This window comes from Delphinapterus leucas, chromosome 20 (genome assembly GCF_059928025.1).
Source record: "Delphinapterus leucas isolate spDelLeu-1000000601 "Yukka" chromosome 20, BTC_Dleu_Yukka2, whole genome shotgun sequence".
Classification (NCBI taxonomy): Eukaryota; Metazoa; Chordata; class Mammalia; order Artiodactyla; family Monodontidae; genus Delphinapterus; species Delphinapterus leucas.
Genome location: NC_143148.1, coordinates 41,614,913 through 41,636,921, shown reverse-complemented (window position 1 = coordinate 41,636,921; position 22,009 = coordinate 41,614,913). Strand labels below are relative to the sequence as shown.

The window sequence follows — 22,009 nt, the reverse complement described above, 5'->3', positions numbered from 1 at the left end:
GGGGTGGCGGCGGGGGCGGGCAGAGGCTTAAATAGGCGGCTCTGGAGCCCGGACCCGGTGCGGACCGAGAAGGCAGCGGCTGCGACAGCGTCGAGTGTCCGAGCCTGGGTCTGCGAGTGGATTGTATCTGAGCCCGGGACCTACCTAGTCCTGACCGCGTCCGTGTGTGACTGGGTAAGTGTCCTGGCAGAGCGGGGTGGGGGTGGTCTCACCGTCTAGGATGAACGAGTCAGGAGGATGGGTCACAAGTTAGGGCGCAAGGACCTTCTGCGGCATGTCCTGGGCCCTGAGCATCTTTCTTGACCCGTGGTCGGGCAGGCGCGTCCCGGGTCCAGCTTCCCACTCCATCTCCACCGCGGCTCACGCGGCCATCTGGATTCCCGTTCCCCAGACGGCGTCCGACGCGATGACTCTGAACGGCGGCGGCAGCGGAGCGGGCGGGAGCCGCGGTGGGGGCCGCGAGCGCGAGCGCCGTCGGGGCAGCACACCCTGGGGTCCGGCGCCCCCGCTGCACCGCCGGAGCATGCCTGTGGACGAGCGCGACCTGCAGGCGGCGCTGGCTCCGGGAGCTCTGACAACGGCCGAGGCTGGGACTGGGGCCCAGGGTCCGAGGCTGGACTGGCCCGAGGGCTCCTCCGACTCGCTCAGCTCAGGAGGCAGCGATTCAGACGAGAGCATTTACAAGGTGCTGCTGCTGGGGGCGCCTGGCGTCGGCAAGAGTGCTCTGGCGCGCATCTTTGGTGGTATAGAGGACGGGCCTGAAGCAGAGGCCGCAGGTGAGGGGCTGGGAGGGACTGTTCAAGGGAGGGGCGAGCACAGGGTTAGGACTGGGAGCTACAGGACTGGGGACCAGGGTTAAAAGCAGCAGATAACAACAGGATTCTGAAGACACTTTGAGAATCTGCCTCTACCTACCCCTTTCACAGATGGGGAAACTAAGGGAGAAGGTACCCCAGCCCTTAGTAGGGAAAGAAGTGCTTAGAGTAGTAGAAGGGCATACGATTAATTACTCTGTAGTCTGGGGACAGGATATCCCTCCCTGCCAGGATGGGCAAGAACCCAGCCAGAGGGAGTTTCTAGGAGAGGAGTCCTAGGTAACCAAGGTCCCCAGGGGATGTCTGTTCTAACTCAGGCCACTGTGGTCAGAACCACCCTGGGTCTCAGGCTACAGGAGGGCAGGGAGCACAGGAGTGGCTACCCAGGACATTGCTAGCTTGGGGAAGGGGTGCCTAGGTGGAGGCCAGGCACACCGTGCCCTCCAACCCCCCATTTCTCAGCCCTGTCACTTCTGTTGCTACATAGCAGCCATCAGTGGAGGAGAAGGTTAGGAGGGCTCTGGGGAGGAGTTGAAGGGTGTGGCCAGAACAGGAAACCTGGTGTATTGGAGGAGGGCGGCTCTTGGCAGCCAGCAGGTAACCTGACTACTGGTCTCCTGCCTAGGGCACACGTATGATCGCTCCATCATGGTGGATGGAGAAGAGGCAGCGCTCATGGTCTATGACATTTGGGAGCAGGTAAGATGCAGGCTGAGACCAGGACAGGGTGGGATGGGTGAGCTGGGGGTAGGAACCTGCTGGGAGTGACAGCCTTGTAGCTGGGGCATGAGGACTATTGGGTAAATATGTGTCTGTGTTCCCTAGGATGGGGGCCGCTGGCTACCTGGCCACTGCATGGCCATGGGAGATGCATATGTCATTGTGTATTCAGTGACGGACAAGGACAGCTTTGAGAAGGCCTCAGAGCTTCGGGTCCAGCTGCGGAGGGCGCGGCAGACAGAAGACGTGCCCATCATCCTAGTGGGCAACAAGAGCGACCTGGTGCGCTCTCGTGAGGTCTCCTTGGATGGTGAGCAGGGAGTGGGTCAGAAAGGGAGGGAGATCCTGGCTGGGCTGTGGTCCACTCAGTCTTGACTCAGCTCGAGTCCCTGGGGATCATCAGTGGCTAAAAATGTTTAGGAAGAAAACTCAGGGAGATGGGGGAGAGCTTCTGCCCTCCCACAGGACTCCCAAAGACCTGAGTGCTGGGGAAAGGACCAAATGAGCTAGGGGAGGTGAAGGCTGCTGGACGCTGGGCTGGGCCACCTCAGAGCCCTCCTTTTCTGTCTTCTTTGTCCCTGGCCTGGCATATGAGGGGTGAGGAGAGTGCAGGGAATCAGGCCAGGAGTTCAGAGCCTGGATTCCAGGCCAGGGCCAGTCTCAGCATAGTCTTGCCCTTGGGGAGCACCCCCCTCTTGGACTCAGCATCATCCTCTGTGGCCCCCAGACCTGAGCCCCGCAGAGGAACCAACCGTGACTTGGTGATGTCCCCCCTATTCTACCCATCATTCATCATGATATAACATCAAGCCATAAAACACTAAGCTGTTCAGCAAAGTTTTCATTTTGTTGACTACTACAGCACTTCCATTTAAATATCAAACTTCAAATTATTTCAATAAATGAGTCTCCTTTTGTGGGCCTCTGTGAGCTCCTTAAACGTGGGCACGCTCTGCCAATTGGGTGACCCAGTGATGCCTGGGCCCCTCTGTACAGGAGCTGGTGTCTTTGTGTTTCTGGGGAAGACCCAGGGATGTGGTAGCTGCCATGGGGTGGCCAGGGTTTGAGTGGGCTGCTCACCCCCCGCCCCACCCTTTGTTTATTGACTTGTGCCTGTCCGCACCCACACCAGAGGGCCGGGCCTGTGCCGTGGTCTTCGACTGCAAGTTTATTGAGACGTCGGCTGCGCTGCACCACAATGTCCAGGCGCTGTTTGAGGGTGTCGTGCGCCAGATACGCCTGCGCAGGGACAGCAAAGAGGCCAACGCACGTCGGCAAGCGGGTACTCGGCGGCGAGAGAGCCTTGGCAAGAAGGCGAAGCGCTTCCTGGGCCGCATCGTCGCTCGAAACAGCCGCAAGATGGCCTTGCGTGCCAAGTCCAAGTCCTGCCACGACCTCTCCGTGCTCTAGGTCCTGGGGCACTCACCGTGTTGTGCAGACAGATGGGCAGATTGGTGGGCTGGCCCAGCCAACTGCCCAAGGTGCCCCAGGGCTGGCTCAGACTCTGGGTATCCCCCACCTCATGGTCATGGACAGAGAGACAGTGCTGCCCAAGGAGGTGGCTCCCAGTGGCCATCAAGGGCTGGGCCCACAGAGATGCCTGTGCAGGCCCATGTGCATCCACACAGCAGCCTGAGCCCAGCCTGTGGAGCAGGCCTATGAGTGGGGAGAGGACTCTGCCTTTCTCTACACCCGTGGTGTGCATGCCCTGGAGGGAGGCTGTTCAGTGCCGTGGCTATTTGTTTACATGCAGATTTTTGTAATAAAGACTATTTCCTGATAGGTCAGGGCTGTTGACTCTGTGTTTCCTTTGATTGGGGGGCTGCAGGAGCAGGAAGGTTTCCTGAAGTTGAGGAACATACAAGGCTGGTTCCTGAAGCCGCCCCACCCTAGTGTGTGGCCTTGACTATTCTAATGTTTGGGCCCAGATATAGCCAGCTGGGTCAGAGGGGCAGGTGTGGGTGGGGACCTGGTTGGGGAGTCTAAGCAGCAGGAAGAGACATGAATCCCACCCAGCCCGTTATCCAGATTCTTCTGAGCTGGAGCCTGGCATTGCCTAGCTGATAAAAGGCTCAGTTACCCCACTGTATGTAAGGGAAATGGAGGCTGCCCAAGGGACCACGTCCTGCCCCAGGTGTCATGGCCAAACAAGAACCCTGGGTCCGGCTCCTGGGCGGGTGTCTCTGCCCTGCTCCCCACTGAGGGACTGGAAATCTGCTGAGGTGGAGTGGCTGTGGAAGACTTCTGAGACTCCCTGGCTGGAGAAGGAGGCCGCTGGTTTGTTAAGGCTGGGATGAGGAAGGCGCACTCAGGCGGACTTGAGTCCACATGTCTCCCCACCTCCCGGCTGAGGCTGGCCTACTAGGAAGGGAGTGGGGGGCGGAGGACAGGGAGGGTTCACTGTTCTCCCCGCTGTGAGTGGCCAGGCCAGAGCATCCCATGCTCCGCATTGGCTAATGTGGGAGCAGGTCCCTGGAGCCCTCCTTTCCTGGAAGGAGAGTCCTTGCATTTGTGCATAATGGAGGTGTGCATCTCCCCACCACCCACACCTGGGAAGAGGAGCCTTCTGGGCATTGGTGCCTGCTAGGAGTTTTCCCGCATCATTTCAGGAGGGAGCATCCCCATTCAGCAATGGCAGACAGGGGACAGAAGCACTTGCCCGAGGCCACACGGGCAGAAGTGGCTGAGTGGGGACTGGTATATGTCTGCCCACCTTGGGAGACCAGAAGCAGCCTGGGGCAAGGCTGGGGACAGTTTCTGAGAAGGTTCCAGGCCAGGGTCCATACATTTTTTTTAAAATTTATTTTTATTTTAATATAGCAGTTTCTTATTAGTTATCTATTTTTATACATATTAGTGTATATATGTCAATCCCAATCTCCCAACTCATCCCAACACCTTCCCCACCCCTGCTTCCCCCATTGGTGTCCATACATTTGTTCTCTACATCTGTGTCTCAATTTCTGCTCGGCAAACCAGTTCATCTGTAGCATTTTCTAGGTTCCACATATATGCGTTAATATATGATATTTATTTTTCTCTTTCTGACTTACTTCACTCTGTATGACAGTCTCTAGATCCAACCACATCTCTACAAATGACCCAATTTCGTTCCTTTTTATGGCTGAGTAATATTCCATTGATTCTATGTACCACATCTTCTTTATCCGTTCATCTGTTGATGGGCATTTAGGTTGCTTCCATGTCCTGGCTATTGTAAATAGAGCTGCAATGAACACTGGGGTGCATGTGTCTTTTTGAACTATGGTTTCCTCTGGGTATGTGCCCAGTAGTGGGATTGCTGGGTCATATGGTAATTCTATTTTTAGTTTTTTAAGGAACCTCCATACTGTTCTCCATAGTGGCTGTATCAATCTACATTCCCACCAACAGTGCAAGAGGGTTCCCTTTTCTCCTCACCCTCTCCAGCATTTGCTGTTTGTAGATTTTCTGATGATGCCCATTCTGACTGGTGTGAGGTGATACCTCATTGTAGTTTTGATTTCCATTTCTCTAATGATTAGTGATATTGAGCATCTTTTCATGTGCCTCTTGGCCATCTGTATGTCTTCTTTGGACAAATGTCTATTCAGGTCTTCTGCCCGTTTTTTGATTGGGTTGTTTGTTTTTCTAATATTGAGCTGCATGAGCTGTTTATATATTTTGGAGAGTAATCCTTTGTTTATTTGCTTGCAAATATTTTCTCCCATTCTGAGGGTTGTCTTTTCATCTCATTTATAGTTTCCTTTGCTTTGCAAAAGCTTTTAAGTTTCATTGGGTCCCATTTGCCCCCTCATTGGGGGCAGGGCCCCTGGTCAGCTCTGCAATTCCCTCAAGGTCACCTGAGCTGGCTCAGTCTTTTCTCTCCTTCTCAGAGGCACAAGACAGTACATTTTCCCAGCCTGGTCGGTGTCCAGGGGCTAGTGTGAGCACTTAGGGAGGCTCAGGGGATCTCACAGGCTGCTGTCCCCCCACCCCACCCCCTGGTCCCACTGGTGGGTGGTGTGGAGCCCTAAGTATCCAGTTCAGGTAATGCACTGCTCCCCTATCCTGCACGTGCCACCTCTAGCTCCTTATCTTAGTTCCACAAGCCACCTGGGAGCTGCCAGGGCCGGGCAAGGGCCAGATCATTACTGGGTCCCTGATTCTTGCTCTGGAGGGCTTCCCAGTCTGATGGAAGAGACAGCCAATGACAACCTGGTGTCCTCTCTGTGTTGATAGAGATAGCACTTGTCATGGGGGCGTGGGGGAGGGCCAGATATTCCCACAGGAGAACGCTGAACAAGCTTGGGAGTCCAGGGAAGAGTTCCCGGGAGAGGGGAATATTTGAGCTGAGTACTGAAGCCGGAGCAAGTGCTTAGCAGACAGATGAAGGGGTGGGAAGGGCATTCCAGACAAAAGGAACAGAGTGGGCCAAGGCAGAGCTGCACATGCTGGTACGCAGCAGGGAGAAGGGGGAGCGAGTCTGGAGCCACGGAAAAAATAGTCAGGTCCAAACCCAGAGGGCTGAGAAGTATCCACTGGGCCGTGTAGGGGTGGGACAAGCGCCAGGTCGATGATCTCCCCACCCCCTGGGGCCGGCGGTCATGGATGCTGAGCAGCCCCCAGCTTTCCAAAGTCAATGAGTAACTTGGGGGGCTGGGCAGGGCCAGGCCTGCTGCTGTGGGCCCAGTGGTGTTTTCCACTCCTGAGCGAGCATGGCTGGCCCGCCTACCTGCTCAAGTGTCCGCCCTGCCCTGTTCCACCCGGTCCGGCCTGGCCAGCACTCCCCGTAGAAAGAGTTCTCTCACCTGGAGGCTGGACCAAGGAAGCCAACCTCAGGCACCGGCGGGTGAGGGTCTGGGAGTGGAGGGTGGGCAGGGCTGAGGCTGGTGTTGGTGGTGGGGGAAGGAGAAACACTGCCCTGTCGTCCAGGGAAGAGTTCCCGGGACTGGTTGGCGGGGCTGTCTGTGCTCTGTGCGCCCAGCTCCGCGCTAACTGCTGGAAAATGCTGAGACGAGGGCAGGGCTCCTGCCCCGCGGGGACTCCCCCATGGCTGAAGGATGGCAGTGGGCGGTAGAACAGTCCTGTAGACCCTGAACCCTGAGTCCTCTGTTCCAGGAGGAGTTCTCCTGTGGTCAAGTCTTCCATGACCTTGGTCAGGCTCTGCCCTTCAGGCCTTGCCGGCAACGTGAGGCGACCACAGGAAGTGGCCCTCAGAGTCGTCAGGGTCTTTCGAGCTTCAAACTTTTGTGACTTGGGGTGCTTCTGGGAAATGACCACTTTGGGATCTACGAGCTGGGGAGGCCATGGGGGGAAGGAGACAAAGATCTGGAGGTGAAACTCCCATGGAGACCCTTGTGGGCACAAGAATGAAGAAATGCAGGGCAGCTGGGCCTGGGGGTCTTGATGGGCCTGGCCAAGGAGCTGGACACTACCCTGCAGGCAATGGGGAGCGGCAGGCCCTTAAAAGGGGAGGAAGAGGAGGCCAGTCTGTCCTGAGGGCCCTCTGGCTATGTGTATGCAGTGGGCTCAGGCAGGGGACAAGGGCGGGGGCAGTGTCCAAGTGGGTGGGAGGGGGAGGGGCAGCTCTGAGAGTTGCTGGTCCAGCTGAAAAAGGAGGGACCGTTGTACCCCATGGGGCCTGGGGAAGCCATGGCCCCGGGGCTGAGGGGGGATGAGGGGAGGAAGACTTCCTAGAGAGAGGAACCATCTTGCCCACTGATCTGGGCTGGATCCTTACTGCCATGTCCCTCAGGCCCATCCTGACCATGGTTCCTGCCTGGCTGTGTCTGCTTTGCCTCTTCATCCCCCAGGTGAGCTGGGCCCTGCTCCTCACCCTTAGATCCTAGCTTTGGTTGGTACCCTCGCCCGCTACTCTGCCTGGACCAGTTGCACTGACTATGGATGGTAGTGTTTGGGGGATGGTGATGAGGGCTGGCTACAGGCCTGTTGTGGGGTCAGGAGGTCAAAGGCCAGGGGGTGGATGGGCTAAGGTATGGCCAGGCCCAGGGAAGGGGCAGAATTCCCCTTCCCTGTCAGGTCCCGGCCCCCACGGCAGGAAGGTACAGCTTGCTGACGTGGTGAGAATCCTCCCACAGGCTTTCCCCGGGGCCCAGCCTGCAGAGGTGTATGTGGACGTCCCGGAAAACTACGGTGGAAATTTCCCTTTGTACTTGACCAAGGTGAGCCTGAGATATGCGTGGGCTGCCCTCCCCACAAGTCCTGCTTCCCCTACCTCCAGCACTCCTTTCTCTTTCTTGCTCTGGCTTTCTTTCAACCCTGCTTTCGAGACAGTATGTGGTATAGCGTGAATGACTAATAAGATTTTAATCCCAGAAGAAAGTAGAGCTTTAAGTTTAAGGATGAAGTGATGGGGGGGGGGTTTCAAGCTTTAGAAAGTAGGTCACAGAGTATAGAGAGCATCAGGCACAGAGGAAAGAGCCCTGGCTTTGAATTTCCACCCTGTTCCTTACTGGCTTTGTGACCTCAGGCAAGTGCCAACGCTCTCTAAGCCTCAGTCTCCCCACATATAAAATGGGGCCATAAGATGGAGCGGGCATCCTCCAGGCCCGGCCCCCACTCTCTTCACCTCTGTTCTCTCCTCGCCAGCTACCACTGCCCCGTAAGGAGACTGAGGGCCAGATTGTTCTGTCAGGAGACTCAGGCGTGGCAGCTGAGGGCCCCTTTGCTGTGGATCCACAGTCTGGCTTCCTGCTGGTGACCAGGGCCCTGGACCGGGAGGAACAGGCAGAGTACCAGCTACAGGTACGACTGGGCCAGGGGTAGGAGAAAGCCACCAAGGCAAGGTGGGGCACTGACTACCCTTCCCTGCCAGGTCACCCTGGAGACAGAGGATGGACGTGTCTTGTGGGGCCCGCAGCATGTGCTTGTGCACGTGAAGGATGAGAATGACCAGGTGCCCCATTTCTCCCAGGCCATCTACAAAGTTCAGCTGAGCCAGGGCACCAGGCCTGGTGAGTGCCCAAAGCAGCCAGCTCACAGCAAGGTCAGGTGGCCACTGATCGGAGAACAGAGAGTAAAGAGATGGCCATAGAATTGGCATAGGGACAAGGCAGTCAGGGTCCAAGTCGCCCCCTCCCATTTCTGTCCCATCCTGCACCCTCCCTATCGCACTGAGGGTCCACAGGTGAGTTCCAGCTACTCTTGGCCTCAGTTTGCTCATCTATGAAGTGGGGTGAAGAGCCATGGCTCACCTTCAGGATCCTGATATGATGATGAATACAGAAGGAAGACCCAGGGAGAGATAAAGGAAGCTTGGGAGGCTCTCCCCACCCCTTCACCCCTAATGGTGAACCCTCTCCACACATACCAGGTGTCCCCTTCTTCTTCCTTGAGGCTTCGGACGGGGATGCGCCAGGCACAGCCAACTCGGATCTTCGATTCCACATCCTGAACCAGGCCCCATCCCAGCCTTCCGCAGATATGTTCCAGCTGGAGCCTCAGCTGGGGGCTCTGGCTCTCAGCCCCGAGGGTGAGCCTGAGCTGGGTGTGAAGAGGCGGGAGGGTTGGGAAAAGCTGGGGAAGGTTGCATGTGAGCTGCAGGATGGGTTGGAGCTTGAGAGATAAAGCAGGCGGAAAAAGTATTCCAGCTGGAGAGAGCAGCAAGGCAAAAACATGGGGGGAGGCAGGACCATGCATGGAGAGTTAAGGAATGGTGTGGATGGAAGTGCCTCAACCCTACATTCTGCAGACTTGGGCCTAAGAGACAAGGATATGAGAGACCTGAGGGGTTATGGCCCAGGACACTGCTGGGAGACCTTGGGAGTGATGGCAGGAGAGACCTGGACCTGGGAGTTCAGACCAGAGGCACAGGTCGGGGAAGGAAAGAAAAGCCAGTCACACACCCACTCAGCCAGCCACCCATTCATCCATCTACCATGCAAACGTACATACAGTCCATCTATCCAACCGTCCATCCACATGCCCAAATCCCCATCTTTCTACCCTCTCAAACCCCCATCCATCCACCTAGTCAACTGTCCATTTATCCAATCGGTCATTCACTCATCTACCTATCCACCCGTTTACCGCCCCCCATCCTGGTCATCCACCTATCCAGTCTATCAACCATTCATTGTGTGGACAGATGTGGAAGTGATTTTGCAAACCGTCAAGTCCTGGTTGGATGCTCACAATGGTGCTAAAGGTCCCTCTCATCCATTGGCCAAGAGAGTATCCTGAACACATGACATATGCTTGGCTTTGTGTTTGGTACCAGGATGCACTGGCCCCCTGTTCAGCTGACCACCCTGCCCCTTCTAGGGAGCACCAGCCTAGATCAGGCTCTGGAGGGGCCATACCAGCTGTTGGTACAGGTCAAGGACATGGGTGACCAGGCCTCGGGCCACCAGGCCACAGCCACCGTAGATGTCTCCATAGTAGAAAACACCTGGGTGCCCCTAGATCCTGTCCACCTGGCAGAGAATCTCCAAGTTCCGTACCCACACCACATTGCCCAGGTGAGTAAGTGGCTGTTAGCAGCTGAAATAACCCCATGGATGGTGTAGCTGGGCCTGAGTCTCGTGGAGATTTGGGGGGGTGGGTCTGGGGCTCAACTTGACCCCCTGTTCCTCCCCTACCTATGCTCCTCCCTCCACTGTCCCCAATAGTTCTCAAGATGCAGTGAGCGTATCAGGCCCTGGGACCAGGCCCTTAGCTCCTCACCTGCTATCCTCTGGCAGGCGTGGCTCTGTGCTCTGACCTCCTGAGCTGACCCCAGCCTTCCTCAGCAGAACAGCTGCCACCTCCTTGCTGCCATGGGGATTGTCACCCAGGCCAGGAATGTCTCAGGCTCCTCGAGGAATGCCCTGGGGTCAGGCCCAGCCTGAGAGGGCAGAGAACAAAACAACCTGGTCATCCAGGCACTTTGGGCAAGATCCAGGCTTGGACCAGGGCAAGGCCACCGTGGAGCTGTCACAAGTGCCCTGAAAGAAAAGGACCCTACCTGGACCCCAGAGAGGGCAGCAACTTGCCTGGGGTCACAAAACAGTTGGTGCCCAGGCTCCCTACCCAGGAACAGTTGGAATATAAGGGCTGACATGGGCTATTCCTGCCCCTCGTCCTGGGGGCCCTCATTCTGTGTCCCCCTCCCAGGTACATTGGAGTGGGGGGGATGTACATTATCACCTGGAGAGCCAGCCCCTTGGACCCTTTGATGTGGACAAGGAGGGGAAACTCTACGTGACCAGGGAGCTGGACCGAGAAGCCCAGGCTGAGGTGAGGTGAGGGGAAAGCCAGGAGGACAGGCTGAGGGGTGCTTGGTCCCCGTCCAGTGGGCTTCCGGGGGTGTCACATCCCCCACAGGCACTGAGGCAGAAGAGCTGGAGCTGGCCACCAGAAGGGAACCCAGACCCAGGCCAGGCTGGAGCTGCCCCTGGTCTTCATCTGAAGCCCTCCACTGCCCGCTATAGTACCTGCTCCGGGTGCGGGCTCAGAATACCCGCGGCGAGGACTACGCGGCCGAACCTCTGGAGCTGTCTGTGGTGGTGATGGATGAGAATGACAACATGCCTGTCTGCCCCCCACGAGGCCCCGCAATCAGCATTCCTGAGCTCAGCCCCCCAGGTGGGCTATGAGCCTTGTCAGGGGGTGGGGGAGGGGTGAAGTCCCTGTGAGCTATCCCATCTTGCTCTCCTCTGGGATGGGACAAGCCCCAGGTCCCTATATCAATGTCTCATCCCCAACACATACACACACATGCACACACACACACACACACACACACACACACACACACACAAGAAGAGTGGGTGAGGAAAGGCCTCGAGGCCTGGCTGTGGTCCCATCCATGTGGGTGATGTCTTCGCAGGCACCAAGGTGGCTAAGCTTTCGGTAGAGGATGCTGATGCCCCCGGTTCCCCCAACTCCCACATTGTGTATCGGCTGCTGAGCCCCGAGCCTGAGGAGGGGGCAGAGGGGAAAGCTTTCGAGCTGGACTCCACCTTGGGCAGTGTAACACTGGGGGATGCCCCCCTCCAAGCTGGCCAGAACATCTTGCTTCAGGTGCTGGTCATTGACCTGGGAGGAGCAGAGGGCGGTAAGTGCCCTGAAGGTGACCAGGGATCCCTGACCCCTCTGTTCCCACCCTGGCCTCCCCAACATGCCCTCCCCTGCCTCAGGCCTCAGCAGCACCTGTGAGATTGCAGTCACGATCACGGATATCAATGACCATGCCCCTGAGTTCACCACTTCCCAGGTAAGCAGGAACAGGGGAGGACACCTTGAGAAGGTGCTAACGGGGGGGCTCACAGCCCCTCCCCATCTCTCCAGATTGAGCCCCTAAGCCTCCCTGAGGACACAGAGCCTGGGACTCTGGTGACCACACTCATGGCCACTGACGCTGACCTTGAGCCTGCCTTCCGCCTCATGGACTTTGCCATTGAGGCAGGGGATGTGGAGGGAAACTTCGGCCTGGATTGGGAGCCAGACTCTGGTCGTGTCCAGCTGCGACTCCTCAAGGTGAGGGGCTAGGGGTGGGGGAGTGGCGCACACATACACACATTCATGCACAGGGTGCCAAGCCGTGGCCCACACAGTGACCCGGGCCCCACTGGTTCCAGAACCTCAGCTATGAGGCAGCTCCAAGTCACAAGTTGGTGGTGGTGGTGCGGAGCGTGGCAGAGCCGGTGGGGCCAGACCCAGGCCCTGGAGCCACAGTCACCGTGACTGTGCTGGTGCAAAGGGTGGTGCCACCCCCTCAGTTGGACCAGGAGAGCTACGAGGCCAGTGTCCCAGTCAGCACCCCTGCTGGCTCCCTCCTGCTGACCATCCGGCCCTCAGACCCCATGAGCAATCCCCTCAGGTGAGCCAGAAGACCAGCCCCTTAGCTGGGCTGGACCACCCCTGCTTCCTCGGATGATCCCAGGGCCTCAGAGGGAGCTCACATTATCTACAGCCTGCAATGTTCCTCAAACATTAATGTGAAGGTTGTGACCCCTGGTGGGGATCAAGGCTGGATGGAGAGGGGTGTTTGGACCCCGTGAGGGCTCAGACGTTGCTTCCGCATACTGTCCTGGACCAGGCCCTCTGCCAGCCGCCCGCCCAGACTGCAGCGCCGGGTGCTGTTCCCAGGCTCTCGCTCTATCCGGCCCCTTCGTAGGCTGACCTGGGAATAGTGGAAATGAGTCAGGCCCCCCAGGCTCTGAGAGTCCCTCCCTCGGCCACAGTATCTGTGGTTTAAGCCCTGCCCCCCAACGAGTCCGTTAAGCTGGAGCGAGATCACGGGCACTGCTGCTGCCCTCAAGTCACAAAGGGCATGTGGAACTTGGGCAGATCACATGACCCAGAAGGTCTCTGGGCAAGACATCATATGTGGTCCCTGCCTCCCTGCCCCATCTTCTTTGACCCTCAGGTTCTCCCTGGTCAATGACTCAGAGGGCTGGCTCTGCATAGAGGAGGTCTCCGGGGAGGTGCACATAGCCCGGGCCCTGCAGGGTGCACAGCCTGGGGACATGTACACAGTGCTCGTGGAGGCCCAGGATGCAGGTATGGCCAGGCTGTGGTGGGGGCCTCTGGGAAGGTGAGAAAACCTAAGACAGACAGGCAGGGCGAAGCTTCCTCCCCAGCGCCCTTGCTGGCACCCGCTCTGCTCCAGGCAGGAGGGATGGGCAAGGGGCTGCGGCCAGTATACTTCTCTGAGAAGGCCTGGCCTCTGCCTCCCCTCTCAGACCACCCTTCCCTCCAGACACACCTGCCACCCCCCAACCTCAGCCCCGGAAGGCCTCTCAGGGTGTCAGTTTCAGACACAGGCTGGGAGCAGAGGGGGTGGGACCGGGGCGTGGGGAGGGAGGGCCAGGGGCTCTCCTGGGGCAGGCGTGCCAGGAAGTGAGCCTGGATGGGACGCTGAGGTCAGGTGGGGAGGACTCTGAATGCCATTTTGACAGGCTGAAGAGCTGGCCCAAGGGCGGGTCCGTCAGGAAGGCAGGTTTCAGCTCTGAGCTGGGCTGTCCTGTGACAGGGGTGAGCTCATCTATAGTCAGGGCATTTCCACATTGTTGGGCCCTGGCACCAGGGGCCAGGGTGGGGTGGGGGGACAGTGAGAACGAGCTTGGTATCCAGAAGGGCACAGAAAGGCCTGGCAGCTGTTTAGATAGTGAAGGGGGTGAAGTGCATTGTGAGGAAGAGAGAGGGGATGGAGAGGAGGGGGTCAAGGGGAGGGAGGGGGCGTGGAAGGGGACTCACAGGGTGAGACTGATGGGCTGTGGGGAAGGGGACCAGGCCAGGGACTCTGAATTCACCCCACCCCCAGAAGGGCCCAGGCCAGCTCAGCACTACCTCCTCTGCAGATGAGCCAATGCTGAGCACCTCTGCGACCCTCGTGATCCACTTCCTGAAGGCCCCTTCTGCCCCAACCCCGACTCTGGCTCCTGAGCCCTCCAGACACCTCTGCACACCCCGCCAGGACCGTGGCGTGGTTGTCGGTGGACCCAGAGGGGACCCTGACCTGGCCGGCGGACACGGTCCCTACAGCTTTGCCCTTGGTCCCAACCCCACGGCGCAGCGGGATTGGCGCCTCCGGGCTCTCAATGGTGTGTAGTGGGGGAAGCAGGGAGGCTGTGGCCAAGGTGGGGAGTGGATGGCGCTTAGAAGGGAGATGCCATGGGGCTGGGCCTCGGGGAGCGGGCTAGTGACTCTGATCGCTGCTTATGGTCCCAACAGGGTCCCATGCCTACCTCACCCTGGGCCTGCATTGGGTGGAGCCACGCGAACACGTAGTCCCCATAGTTGTCAGCCGCCATGACCGGGTGTGGCAGATCCAGGTCCGAGGTGAGGCCGGGCTGGGGTGCAGCCAAGGTCAGGGGCCTGTGGTTCCTGAGGGAACCCCTGAGATGCAGGGGGAGGAGCTGGGCAACACATCTACGGGCTCATAAGGACAGCATATGCCTGAGTACACCTGCATATGTGTGGCTGGGCGCACAGACTGCAGTGCACACAGGCACGTGCACAGAGGAGCTTGCATCCCCCTGCCACACGCATGAACACAGCGTATGCACCAAAACCCACATACTGGCCAGCTGGGCTGGGCTGAGGGCTCTGAGGAGCTGGGGAGCCCGCCTCCACTGCCCTTACCTTCCTCCCCTGCCTCTCCCCAGTGATCGTGTGTCGCTGCAATGTGGAGGGGCAGTGCATGCGCAAGGTGGGCCGCATGAAGGGCATGCCCACGAAGCTGTCAGCGGTGGGCATCCTCGTGGGCACCCTGATAGCAATAGGTAATGGAGGTTGGGCTCCTGTGTGGGGGAGGGCAATGGTGGCTGGAGCCACAGCCTCTGGATAAACAGTGCCCCCCGTCCCATGGTGTCCCCACAGGGATGGAGAAGGAGCCCCCCAACTCTTCTAGTCATTATGCTGTTGCCTCCTGTTATCATAGTCAAGATCATCCTCATTGATAACAGCATTTACTGTTACTGCTATGCATTAACTGTGTATCAGGCCTTATGCCAAGCATAGGATTATTGCGTTGAATCCTCCCTACAACCCTGTGGCGCTGGCATTTCCCCATTTTCCAGATGAGGTCACTGATGCTCAGAGAGGTTAAGTGATTTGTCTGAGGTTACACAGCCAGGGTGTGGCAGAGCCCAGCTCTTTCCAGCCTAACTCTTTCAGTCCAAGCCTCCCTCTCTCTCCCCTTTGTTTCTTTAGCCCCTTAAATTTTGTTCCTGGCTGGTTTTCTTTGCTGGTTCTAGCACATTGCTACAGTGTGCCTTTCTCTCAGAGGTCCGTGGGAACAACTCACTGGCTCCCAGATGATCCCCACCCAAACTGTTCCCCAGAGAAAGGGGCCTTGGAGGCTGGGGTGTTCTGGCCCTGGTGAGGGCTGAGCAGGCCAAGCAGTCAGGCTCCTTCAGGCACCGGAACCACAGAGTCATACCCAGCCCAGCCTTGGGGATGCTGTCTAGGGAACTTTGCTGCCTTATTAAATCAATACCAACAGCAAGGAGTCCCTAGTGATAGACAAGTTCTATGGCCCTTTCGGAGGGCTGATCTATCCCTCTCCGGCCCCTCAGGCATCTTCCTCATCCTCGTCTTCACCCACTTGACCCTGGCGAGGAAGAAGGACCTAGATCAGCCAGTAGACAGTGTGCCCCTGAAGGCGGCGCTTTAAATGGTCCAGGCAGCCCCTGCTGGGAACTTGGCCTCTGGCTCCATCTGAATCCACTGGGAGATGGCCCAGCACTCCAGATCCACGAGGGCCAGGACAGGGCAGAAGCCCCTTCACCTGCCCTAGGGTGGAGGCAACATCACCAGACGTATCTGCAGAGCCTGCACACGGACTAAACGGGCTGCCCGTGGGAGCACTTCACATGGCTCATGTTTGTCCAATAATAAAGCCTCGGAGAACTGGGCGTGGGTCCTAGAGGACTGTGGGCCCATGTCCAGGTGTCCATGTGCGTGTGTGCATTATCCATGTCCACCTGCCCTTTCATCCCTTCCCCATCTCTGGCTGCACAGAAAGGGTGTGGGGGCTTGAGGGATGAGCCTGGGGTCCCCAGCGGGGAAAGACACAGGGGCATCATATGGGCTCTTGGTGAGATCCTGAGGCTAGAGCAAGGTGGGTCATTTCTGTGGGCATTCGGAGAACACTGGCTGCAGGCCCTGCATGGGTTAACTGTCCAGGTGATGGTTGAGGAGGGTGTCCCTGAGAGTGCTATTTCTGTGTTTGCCTGGATATCATCTTTGCTCTGGGGGGGTGCACCTTGTGAGTCCATGTCCTGTACTCATGTGTGAGCATACTTGTGTCCAGTCTGCAAAAAGAGAAGGGGGAATTATTCAGATGGACACCACTGGGGTGGAATAGGAACCCTCGTGGCTCACCCTGCCCCTGCCTCAGGTGAACCCCTTCCCCTGGCCGAAGATTAAGCCATGGCCCTGGTGCTAAGCCCTGACCGCATCTCCAGACTGACTTCTGATCCCTGACCCTTGACTGACCCCAGACACATGCTGATCCCCCATGCCTTCATCCCAACGGTCTCTGGGGAGCCGGGGTGGGACTTGTTGTCCCAGGCACCCTGAGCTGATGATGGTAAATCACGGGGAAGGGAGAAAAACAACCTCATTGGGGCCCAGGCCCTATTTTTAGGAGATAATCTCTTCACTCCTGGCAGATTCTGTGGGATGGAGGCCAAGCCCAGCCAAGAGAGATGGGGCAGGCATCCTGGCTGGCCTGGGGGAGCGTGGGAAACTCAGCCTGGATCCCCAGCCCAGGGAGAGACCCTGAGGCTGATCCCAGCCACTCTGGGCCCAGGTCCCCTCTCCCCACCCACACCCCCATCCTCCACGGGAGGTTCTGCTGACTACTGTGGTCCAAGCAGAGCTTCCCGCCCCTCTCCTAGGATCCTCTGCTTGGCCTGTACCCACTCAGAAGTCTTCAGGGTGCAAAGTTCTTCGAAAGCAGATCTCATCTAATCTTTCCGTCAACCTACGAGGGCAGGCTTATCGGCCCCATTTTCCAGTGAAGGATCTTGAAGGTCAGGGAGATTAAGGGCTGCTGCTGGGAGTCTTAGAAGCAGGGCACAAGGTGAGACTGTCTGGTCAAGGTTTATCTTACTGCTCCAGCAGTGTCCACAGCCTTCAGCTGGGCTCTGCTCCCATGAGGTCCCCCAGAAGAGCCTTAGAGAGCACTGAGGCCAGCAACTTCTAATCAAGTTGGAAAAGTAAATCACAAAGAGGTGGGGAGACCTTCCCAAGTTCATCCAGCCAGTGGGATGCAGCACCTGAGCTGGAACCCTGGAACCCCTGCTTTCTGGGTCCTTGTTCTGGATAGATAGATAGGCTAATAGGTGGGTGAGTGGATGCATGGATGGATGGGTGGGTTGGTGGATGATGGGTGGGTAGATGGGTAGATGGATGGATAGGTGGTGGTGGTGGGGGTAAATGGATGGATGTATGGGTTGGTAAGCAGGTAGGTGGAACCCCAGCCAAGGAAAGGATGGATGACAGGATACCAGGGCATATTAAGGCATCTGCCCCAATTTGAGGGTTCCTTCCTTAAGCCTCCAGACCTCAAAATACTTTCTGCTTGTGGGGCTGACAACAGGGTCCACAATCCCCAGTTTTCCTGAGCATTTGTGGACATAAGCCTCTCCTGCAATCCTCAGCCCCTTCTATAGAGTAAAGTGAGGGTCATAGAGGGGCGTGGCTTCTCCCGGGTCTCAGAGGGAGAGAAACAAGAAGCTGGTGCTTGTTTGTGGGCTTGGTGGTAGGTCAGCAAGTGCTTGTGCAGATTCACGCTAGTGAGCGGGCCTTACTCTGCAGGCAGCGGGGCCTGGACCCTGCGAGGGCAAAGTGGGGGATAACTGGTGGCTCAGTGTGGGCAGAAGAACACGTGATTCATGCTCTGCCTCATCCTTGCTGTGTGTTCCCAGGTGAGTCTCGTTACCTCTCTGAGCCTCGGTTTACTTGTTGATAAAATGGGCTGGCTCAGATGGAGTTGTTGAGAGGACTACGCGAGATAATCCCCCCAAAATGTGTAGCACAATGCCGGGCACACAGCAGGAGCTCAATCAACATGGCTTTCCCTGGTCCATGGAGTGTGGGGAGGACTTACCTCAGATGCCTATAGCCACAGACTCACACACTCCCCATGGGCCCCATGGGCCCAGGCTTTTGCGGGGCGGAGTGTGGAGAGGGGCCCCAACTCCAGCTCTCACACGGCCCTGGAAAGACATCTGCCTCCAGCCTTGGCTCCTTGCCAGCTCCAAGGCTCTCTCTGGGTGACGCTGAGGGTTCTCATGGGGTTCAGACTGGTCTGGAGGCTCCCCCCGTTGGGGAGCTCATGGTCTCCCTCTCCCAGGCTCCTTCCAGAGGCACAGGGCCAGATCAAAGGGACCCAGCACTGAGGACTGGGAGGCGGGCTTGGAAAGAATGTAAACATGAGGATATTTTTAAACTTTTTCCAGCTCCAGAGATTAGGGCTCTTGAAGCAAGAGGCCCAGAGGTCAGTCCGGCCCTTGCTCACAAAGGAAGAAACAGTCTTGGGACCTCAGAGACCCCCCACCCCACTCACATCTACCAATACCCATCCTAAGACTCTAGCTTGGGCCTCAGGGCAGGAGTTCTTCCTCTGATCTCACCTCCAGACGTCCTGCTGCTGCGGGGTAATGTGTCTCTAATGAGGGGGTCTCAGGGACATGCGAGGACCCAAAGGGTTGAGGGGTTTTGGGGGCCTACCTGAGAGCTAGTGCTAAGAGACTGAGCCTGGAGACACCATGGCAGCCCTGTCACTCCATCAGGTGTGCGTGTGTGCCTGTGTGCACACGCATGTGCCTATGGGTGTGTAAGTGTGCGTTAAACTCTAGTCTGCGTGGTGTAAGCATGCGAGGAGCCCAGCCCAGCCCCTTCCTTCTTCCCCCTCCCTGGCATACCTGGCCCCTTCCCCCTGGGACTCCTTGGGTCAGTGGGGAACATGGGGGGGCAGGCAGGAGGTAGGCTTGAGGGTCAAGGAGAAGAGAACAGGCAAGATGAGGAGAGCAAGCGTGCTGCGAGGGGTGAGGAGGCTGGGGGAGGAGCTGGGTCCAGGTCTGAGCCATGCAGTGAGTCAGGCTGTGAGAGCTTCAGGGGCCACCGATCTGGGGACCGCAGAACTCAGCCTCATCTCCCTTAATTACCCCCAGGTGTCACAGTGACTCAGGAACTTGGATGCAAGCCTCCTTAGATCTCCCTGCTTCAGATATCGTGGTGACGCTCATCCTGGGTTCCATGACAACAGCCTCTTCCCTCAGAGTGATGCAGCCACCCTTGCACACCCATGTGACGCAGTGGAGCACACACAGGAGTGTCACAGGGAGACTCATAGAGGGGACTCAGCCACAACATGTGCCATATCCCAGGGACTCCCATACCCTTACCCCATCCACATCCCCACTGACCGGGAAGTCAAAGGGTCAGAGTTCACATGGGCACTTAGGAGACGCCAGGCAGCAGGTACCAGGACCACAAGGGCCCCTAGCATGTGGAGAGGCCTTGCTGGCCATTTTCCATGCTTCAGGGGGCTGCTGTGTTACCTTACCCTGCTTATCGGCCCAGAGAGGGACAGTGTCTGGCTCCAGGTCACACAGCTCGTCAGTGGAGGGCAGGGCTCAGGCCCCAGGCCAGGATCCACAGGGCAGTGTGCTCCCCTCCATGTCCCTTCCACTGAGGCAGCAGGGGAAGGGGATGAGGCTTGGTGCTTTATCATAAGGTGTGGTGGGACTCAAGGGCAATGGGTGGGAGGTGGCGAATGTGTCTGATGGGAAGAGGGACCTAGAGACTTATCCTCAGTCTGAGGGCCAGAGCTGCCTGCCTGAAGCTGTCGCTGTGCTGTCCCTGTGTACATGCCCACTCAGCAGGGCTGTTGCTATTCTTACCCACTTGGTGGTGGCAGCAGGGTCAGAGATAGTGGCTAGGTGGGAGCGAGTCATGAGCACCAGTCCCTTATCGGACACGTTCCCTGGAAACTTGGCAGGGGCTGCCAGGCTTTGGGAGCCTGGACAGGGCGGGTGAGGCAGTCACAGGGACAGGGTGGGGGGATGGGCTCACTCGGAACAAGGCCCTGTGCCAGCTCAGCTGTCTCTCCTACAGCTAGGCAAGCTCCCATCAGAATTGGCCAGGGGTTTCCAGTGGAATTTCTGCCCATGTGGTCATTAACACCCTCAAGTCATCCTTAGCTTCCTACCCAGTCCACCCCAGAATGGACCACCTCTGAGCTTTCAATGCCCGAGAAGGTAAGGTGTTGGCTTCCCCAGCGAGGCTGTAGGCAGGGGCCACATTTACAGGGAGAGCACTGTACTGTGAGCCACAGGGGCCCAGGCTGACCGCTGTCCTGCCCGCTTTCTAGCTGTGTGACCTTGGGTAAGTCACTTCCCTTCCTCTGAACTTCTGTTTCCTTACCATTTCCGGGGCTGTTGTAGGAATGACAAAGTCCAACAGTCAGGAAGGTGGACTGAGGGCTGCAAATACGTGTGTGTCTCTGCACACGGCCAGGATGGGGAGAGGGAGACACGTGGGTTCCCCACCTTGGAGACTCCCGCCCCATGGATTTTCCATTGGCACGTCGGCACCCTCTCCCCAAAATAGTCCCTACGAGCCGTATGCGACAGAGCCCAGACTGAGGGGACTTTTTTTAGCCGCCCTCTGTCAGCTCTCTAGCGGCCGCTATTTTGAGCCCCAACGCCTGAAGGAGTAGGGCCAAGTGAGGGCTGGGGTCAGCTCAGTGGGTCTGGCTGGCTCCCCGAAGGCATCCCCGAGGGGCCAGCCATGCCCTCTCAGGCCCAGCGCTGCTGGCAAGGAGAACACAGCATCCCCTGTGTACTGGGCCTGAGGGCTCAGTAGCCCACCTCCAAGGAAGCTGCAGACCTGGCAAAAACCATCCTCATTTATGGCGCTCACCCCATAGGCCACTGGCCATGGCCCCCGAGAGAAGAGCACGTTGTAGGGATTAACTGAGATAACACAAGCAGAACCCTAACTTAGCACAGGGGCTGACACATAATTGGCCCTCAAAAAATGGGAATAGCTAGGATTATTATTGTCATCACAGCTACAGTCATTCTTGGTTTAGTTGTTACAGTAACATTTTTATCAGGTTTCCTTCTAGTCTTTTTTTCTGTGCATTTATCTTATGTCACTGAGTTCAGGTCACAAAACTCCTCCCCCCTCCACACATTTGATTTCAGTAGAAAGGAGCCCCTAAGTCTGCTGGGGTACCTCTCTCTGCATCTCTGGGCCCCACTCCCAGGGATCACCCCTCTATAAATAGCCTTTGGGGTCCATGACCCCTAAGACTGTACTTGACCTTCCAGAGTGTCTATGGTATGCCCACAGCTTCTGTCATCTCCTCAAATGTCATCAACCACTGCCCCATAGGATTCCAGGGCTCCAGAATCTGAATGTTGAGTTTAGGAGCTGGTTTCCCAGATGGCTCCTGCACCTGGATTCTAGAACTCTCTGGCTAACACCTAAGGAAATGGGGCTTGCTTCCACAGATAGATGTGAGAAAGAATTTTCTGGCTGTTCAGGTGCATAAGATTAAGCAATGGACCATGAGGACAAATGATCCATTTGTCAGTTTCCTAGTCTTTGTTGGGGTTGGGGGAGGGTGTGGGCTGCCAGGAAGAAGGGATGGGGGTAGGGAGCCAGATTCTGGAACGTGGCTGGGCAGGGCAAGAAAGGGAGCGTGGCTGAGCCAGGCCTCCGCCTTCCCCACTGGGGTCAGTTCCCAGCAGGTCAGCTGGGACTGGGGAGTCACATGTTTTACCCTCACCCCAAGGGGTTACTGTACAAGGTGAGACTTCCTTGTTACCCGAAGGACAAAAGTAGATCCCAGGTGATGGTCAGTGATCCATGCCCAGAACCATCAAGGTTATTCTGAGGGTGGCAGGCACAGGGCCAGCCCAGGCTCGGTCAAGTGGGACTGAGCTGGAAGTGGCATCCTGAGCCTGCAGGCTGTCCCTGCCATTTTGGGAATCCTGAATGGGGTGGGGGGACTGGAGCCATAA

General features: G+C 57.4%; 2 protein-coding genes across 6 annotated transcripts; both read left to right on the top strand.

The window, feature by feature from the left end:
* Positions 1 to 213: 213 nt before the first annotated feature.
* On the top strand, positions 214 to 3,186 carry RRAD (RRAD, Ras related glycolysis inhibitor and calcium channel regulator). The gene is made up of 4 exons (XM_022583526.3): positions 214 to 776; positions 1,441 to 1,514; positions 1,641 to 1,845; positions 2,668 to 3,186. The coding sequence occupies exons 1-4, from the start codon at positions 275 to 277 to the stop codon at positions 2,943 to 2,945; spliced, it is 1,059 nt and encodes a 352-aa protein (XP_022439234.2). The 5' UTR covers positions 214 to 274; the 3' UTR covers positions 2,946 to 3,186.
* A 2,961-nt stretch (positions 3,187 to 6,147) lies between these two features.
* Positions 6,148 to 15,988, top strand: CDH16 (cadherin 16). 5 transcript variants are annotated; one of them, XM_089903186.1, is made up of 17 exons: positions 6,148 to 6,366; positions 7,616 to 7,699; positions 8,127 to 8,282; positions 8,353 to 8,491; positions 8,851 to 9,009; positions 9,801 to 9,997; positions 10,632 to 10,754; positions 10,949 to 11,102; positions 11,347 to 11,574; positions 11,657 to 11,733; positions 11,808 to 11,996; positions 12,098 to 12,339; positions 12,889 to 13,022; positions 13,823 to 14,065; positions 14,196 to 14,303; positions 14,630 to 14,746; positions 15,542 to 15,988. In XM_089903186.1, the coding sequence occupies exons 1-17, from the start codon at positions 6,157 to 6,159 to the stop codon at positions 15,637 to 15,639; spliced, it is 2,658 nt and encodes an 885-aa protein (XP_089759312.1). In that variant the 5' UTR covers positions 6,148 to 6,156; the 3' UTR covers positions 15,640 to 15,988. The 5 variants fall into 5 exon arrangements, with proteins under 5 accessions (XP_089759312.1, XP_089759314.1, XP_022439231.2 ...); XM_089903188.1 differs by lacking the exon at positions 6,148 to 6,366 and adding an exon at positions 6,789 to 7,330 and having other exon boundaries at positions 12,889 to 13,018; positions 13,939 to 14,065; XM_022583523.2 differs by lacking the exon at positions 6,148 to 6,366 and adding an exon at positions 6,789 to 7,330.
* The last annotated feature ends 6,021 nt before the right edge of the window (positions 15,989 to 22,009 follow it).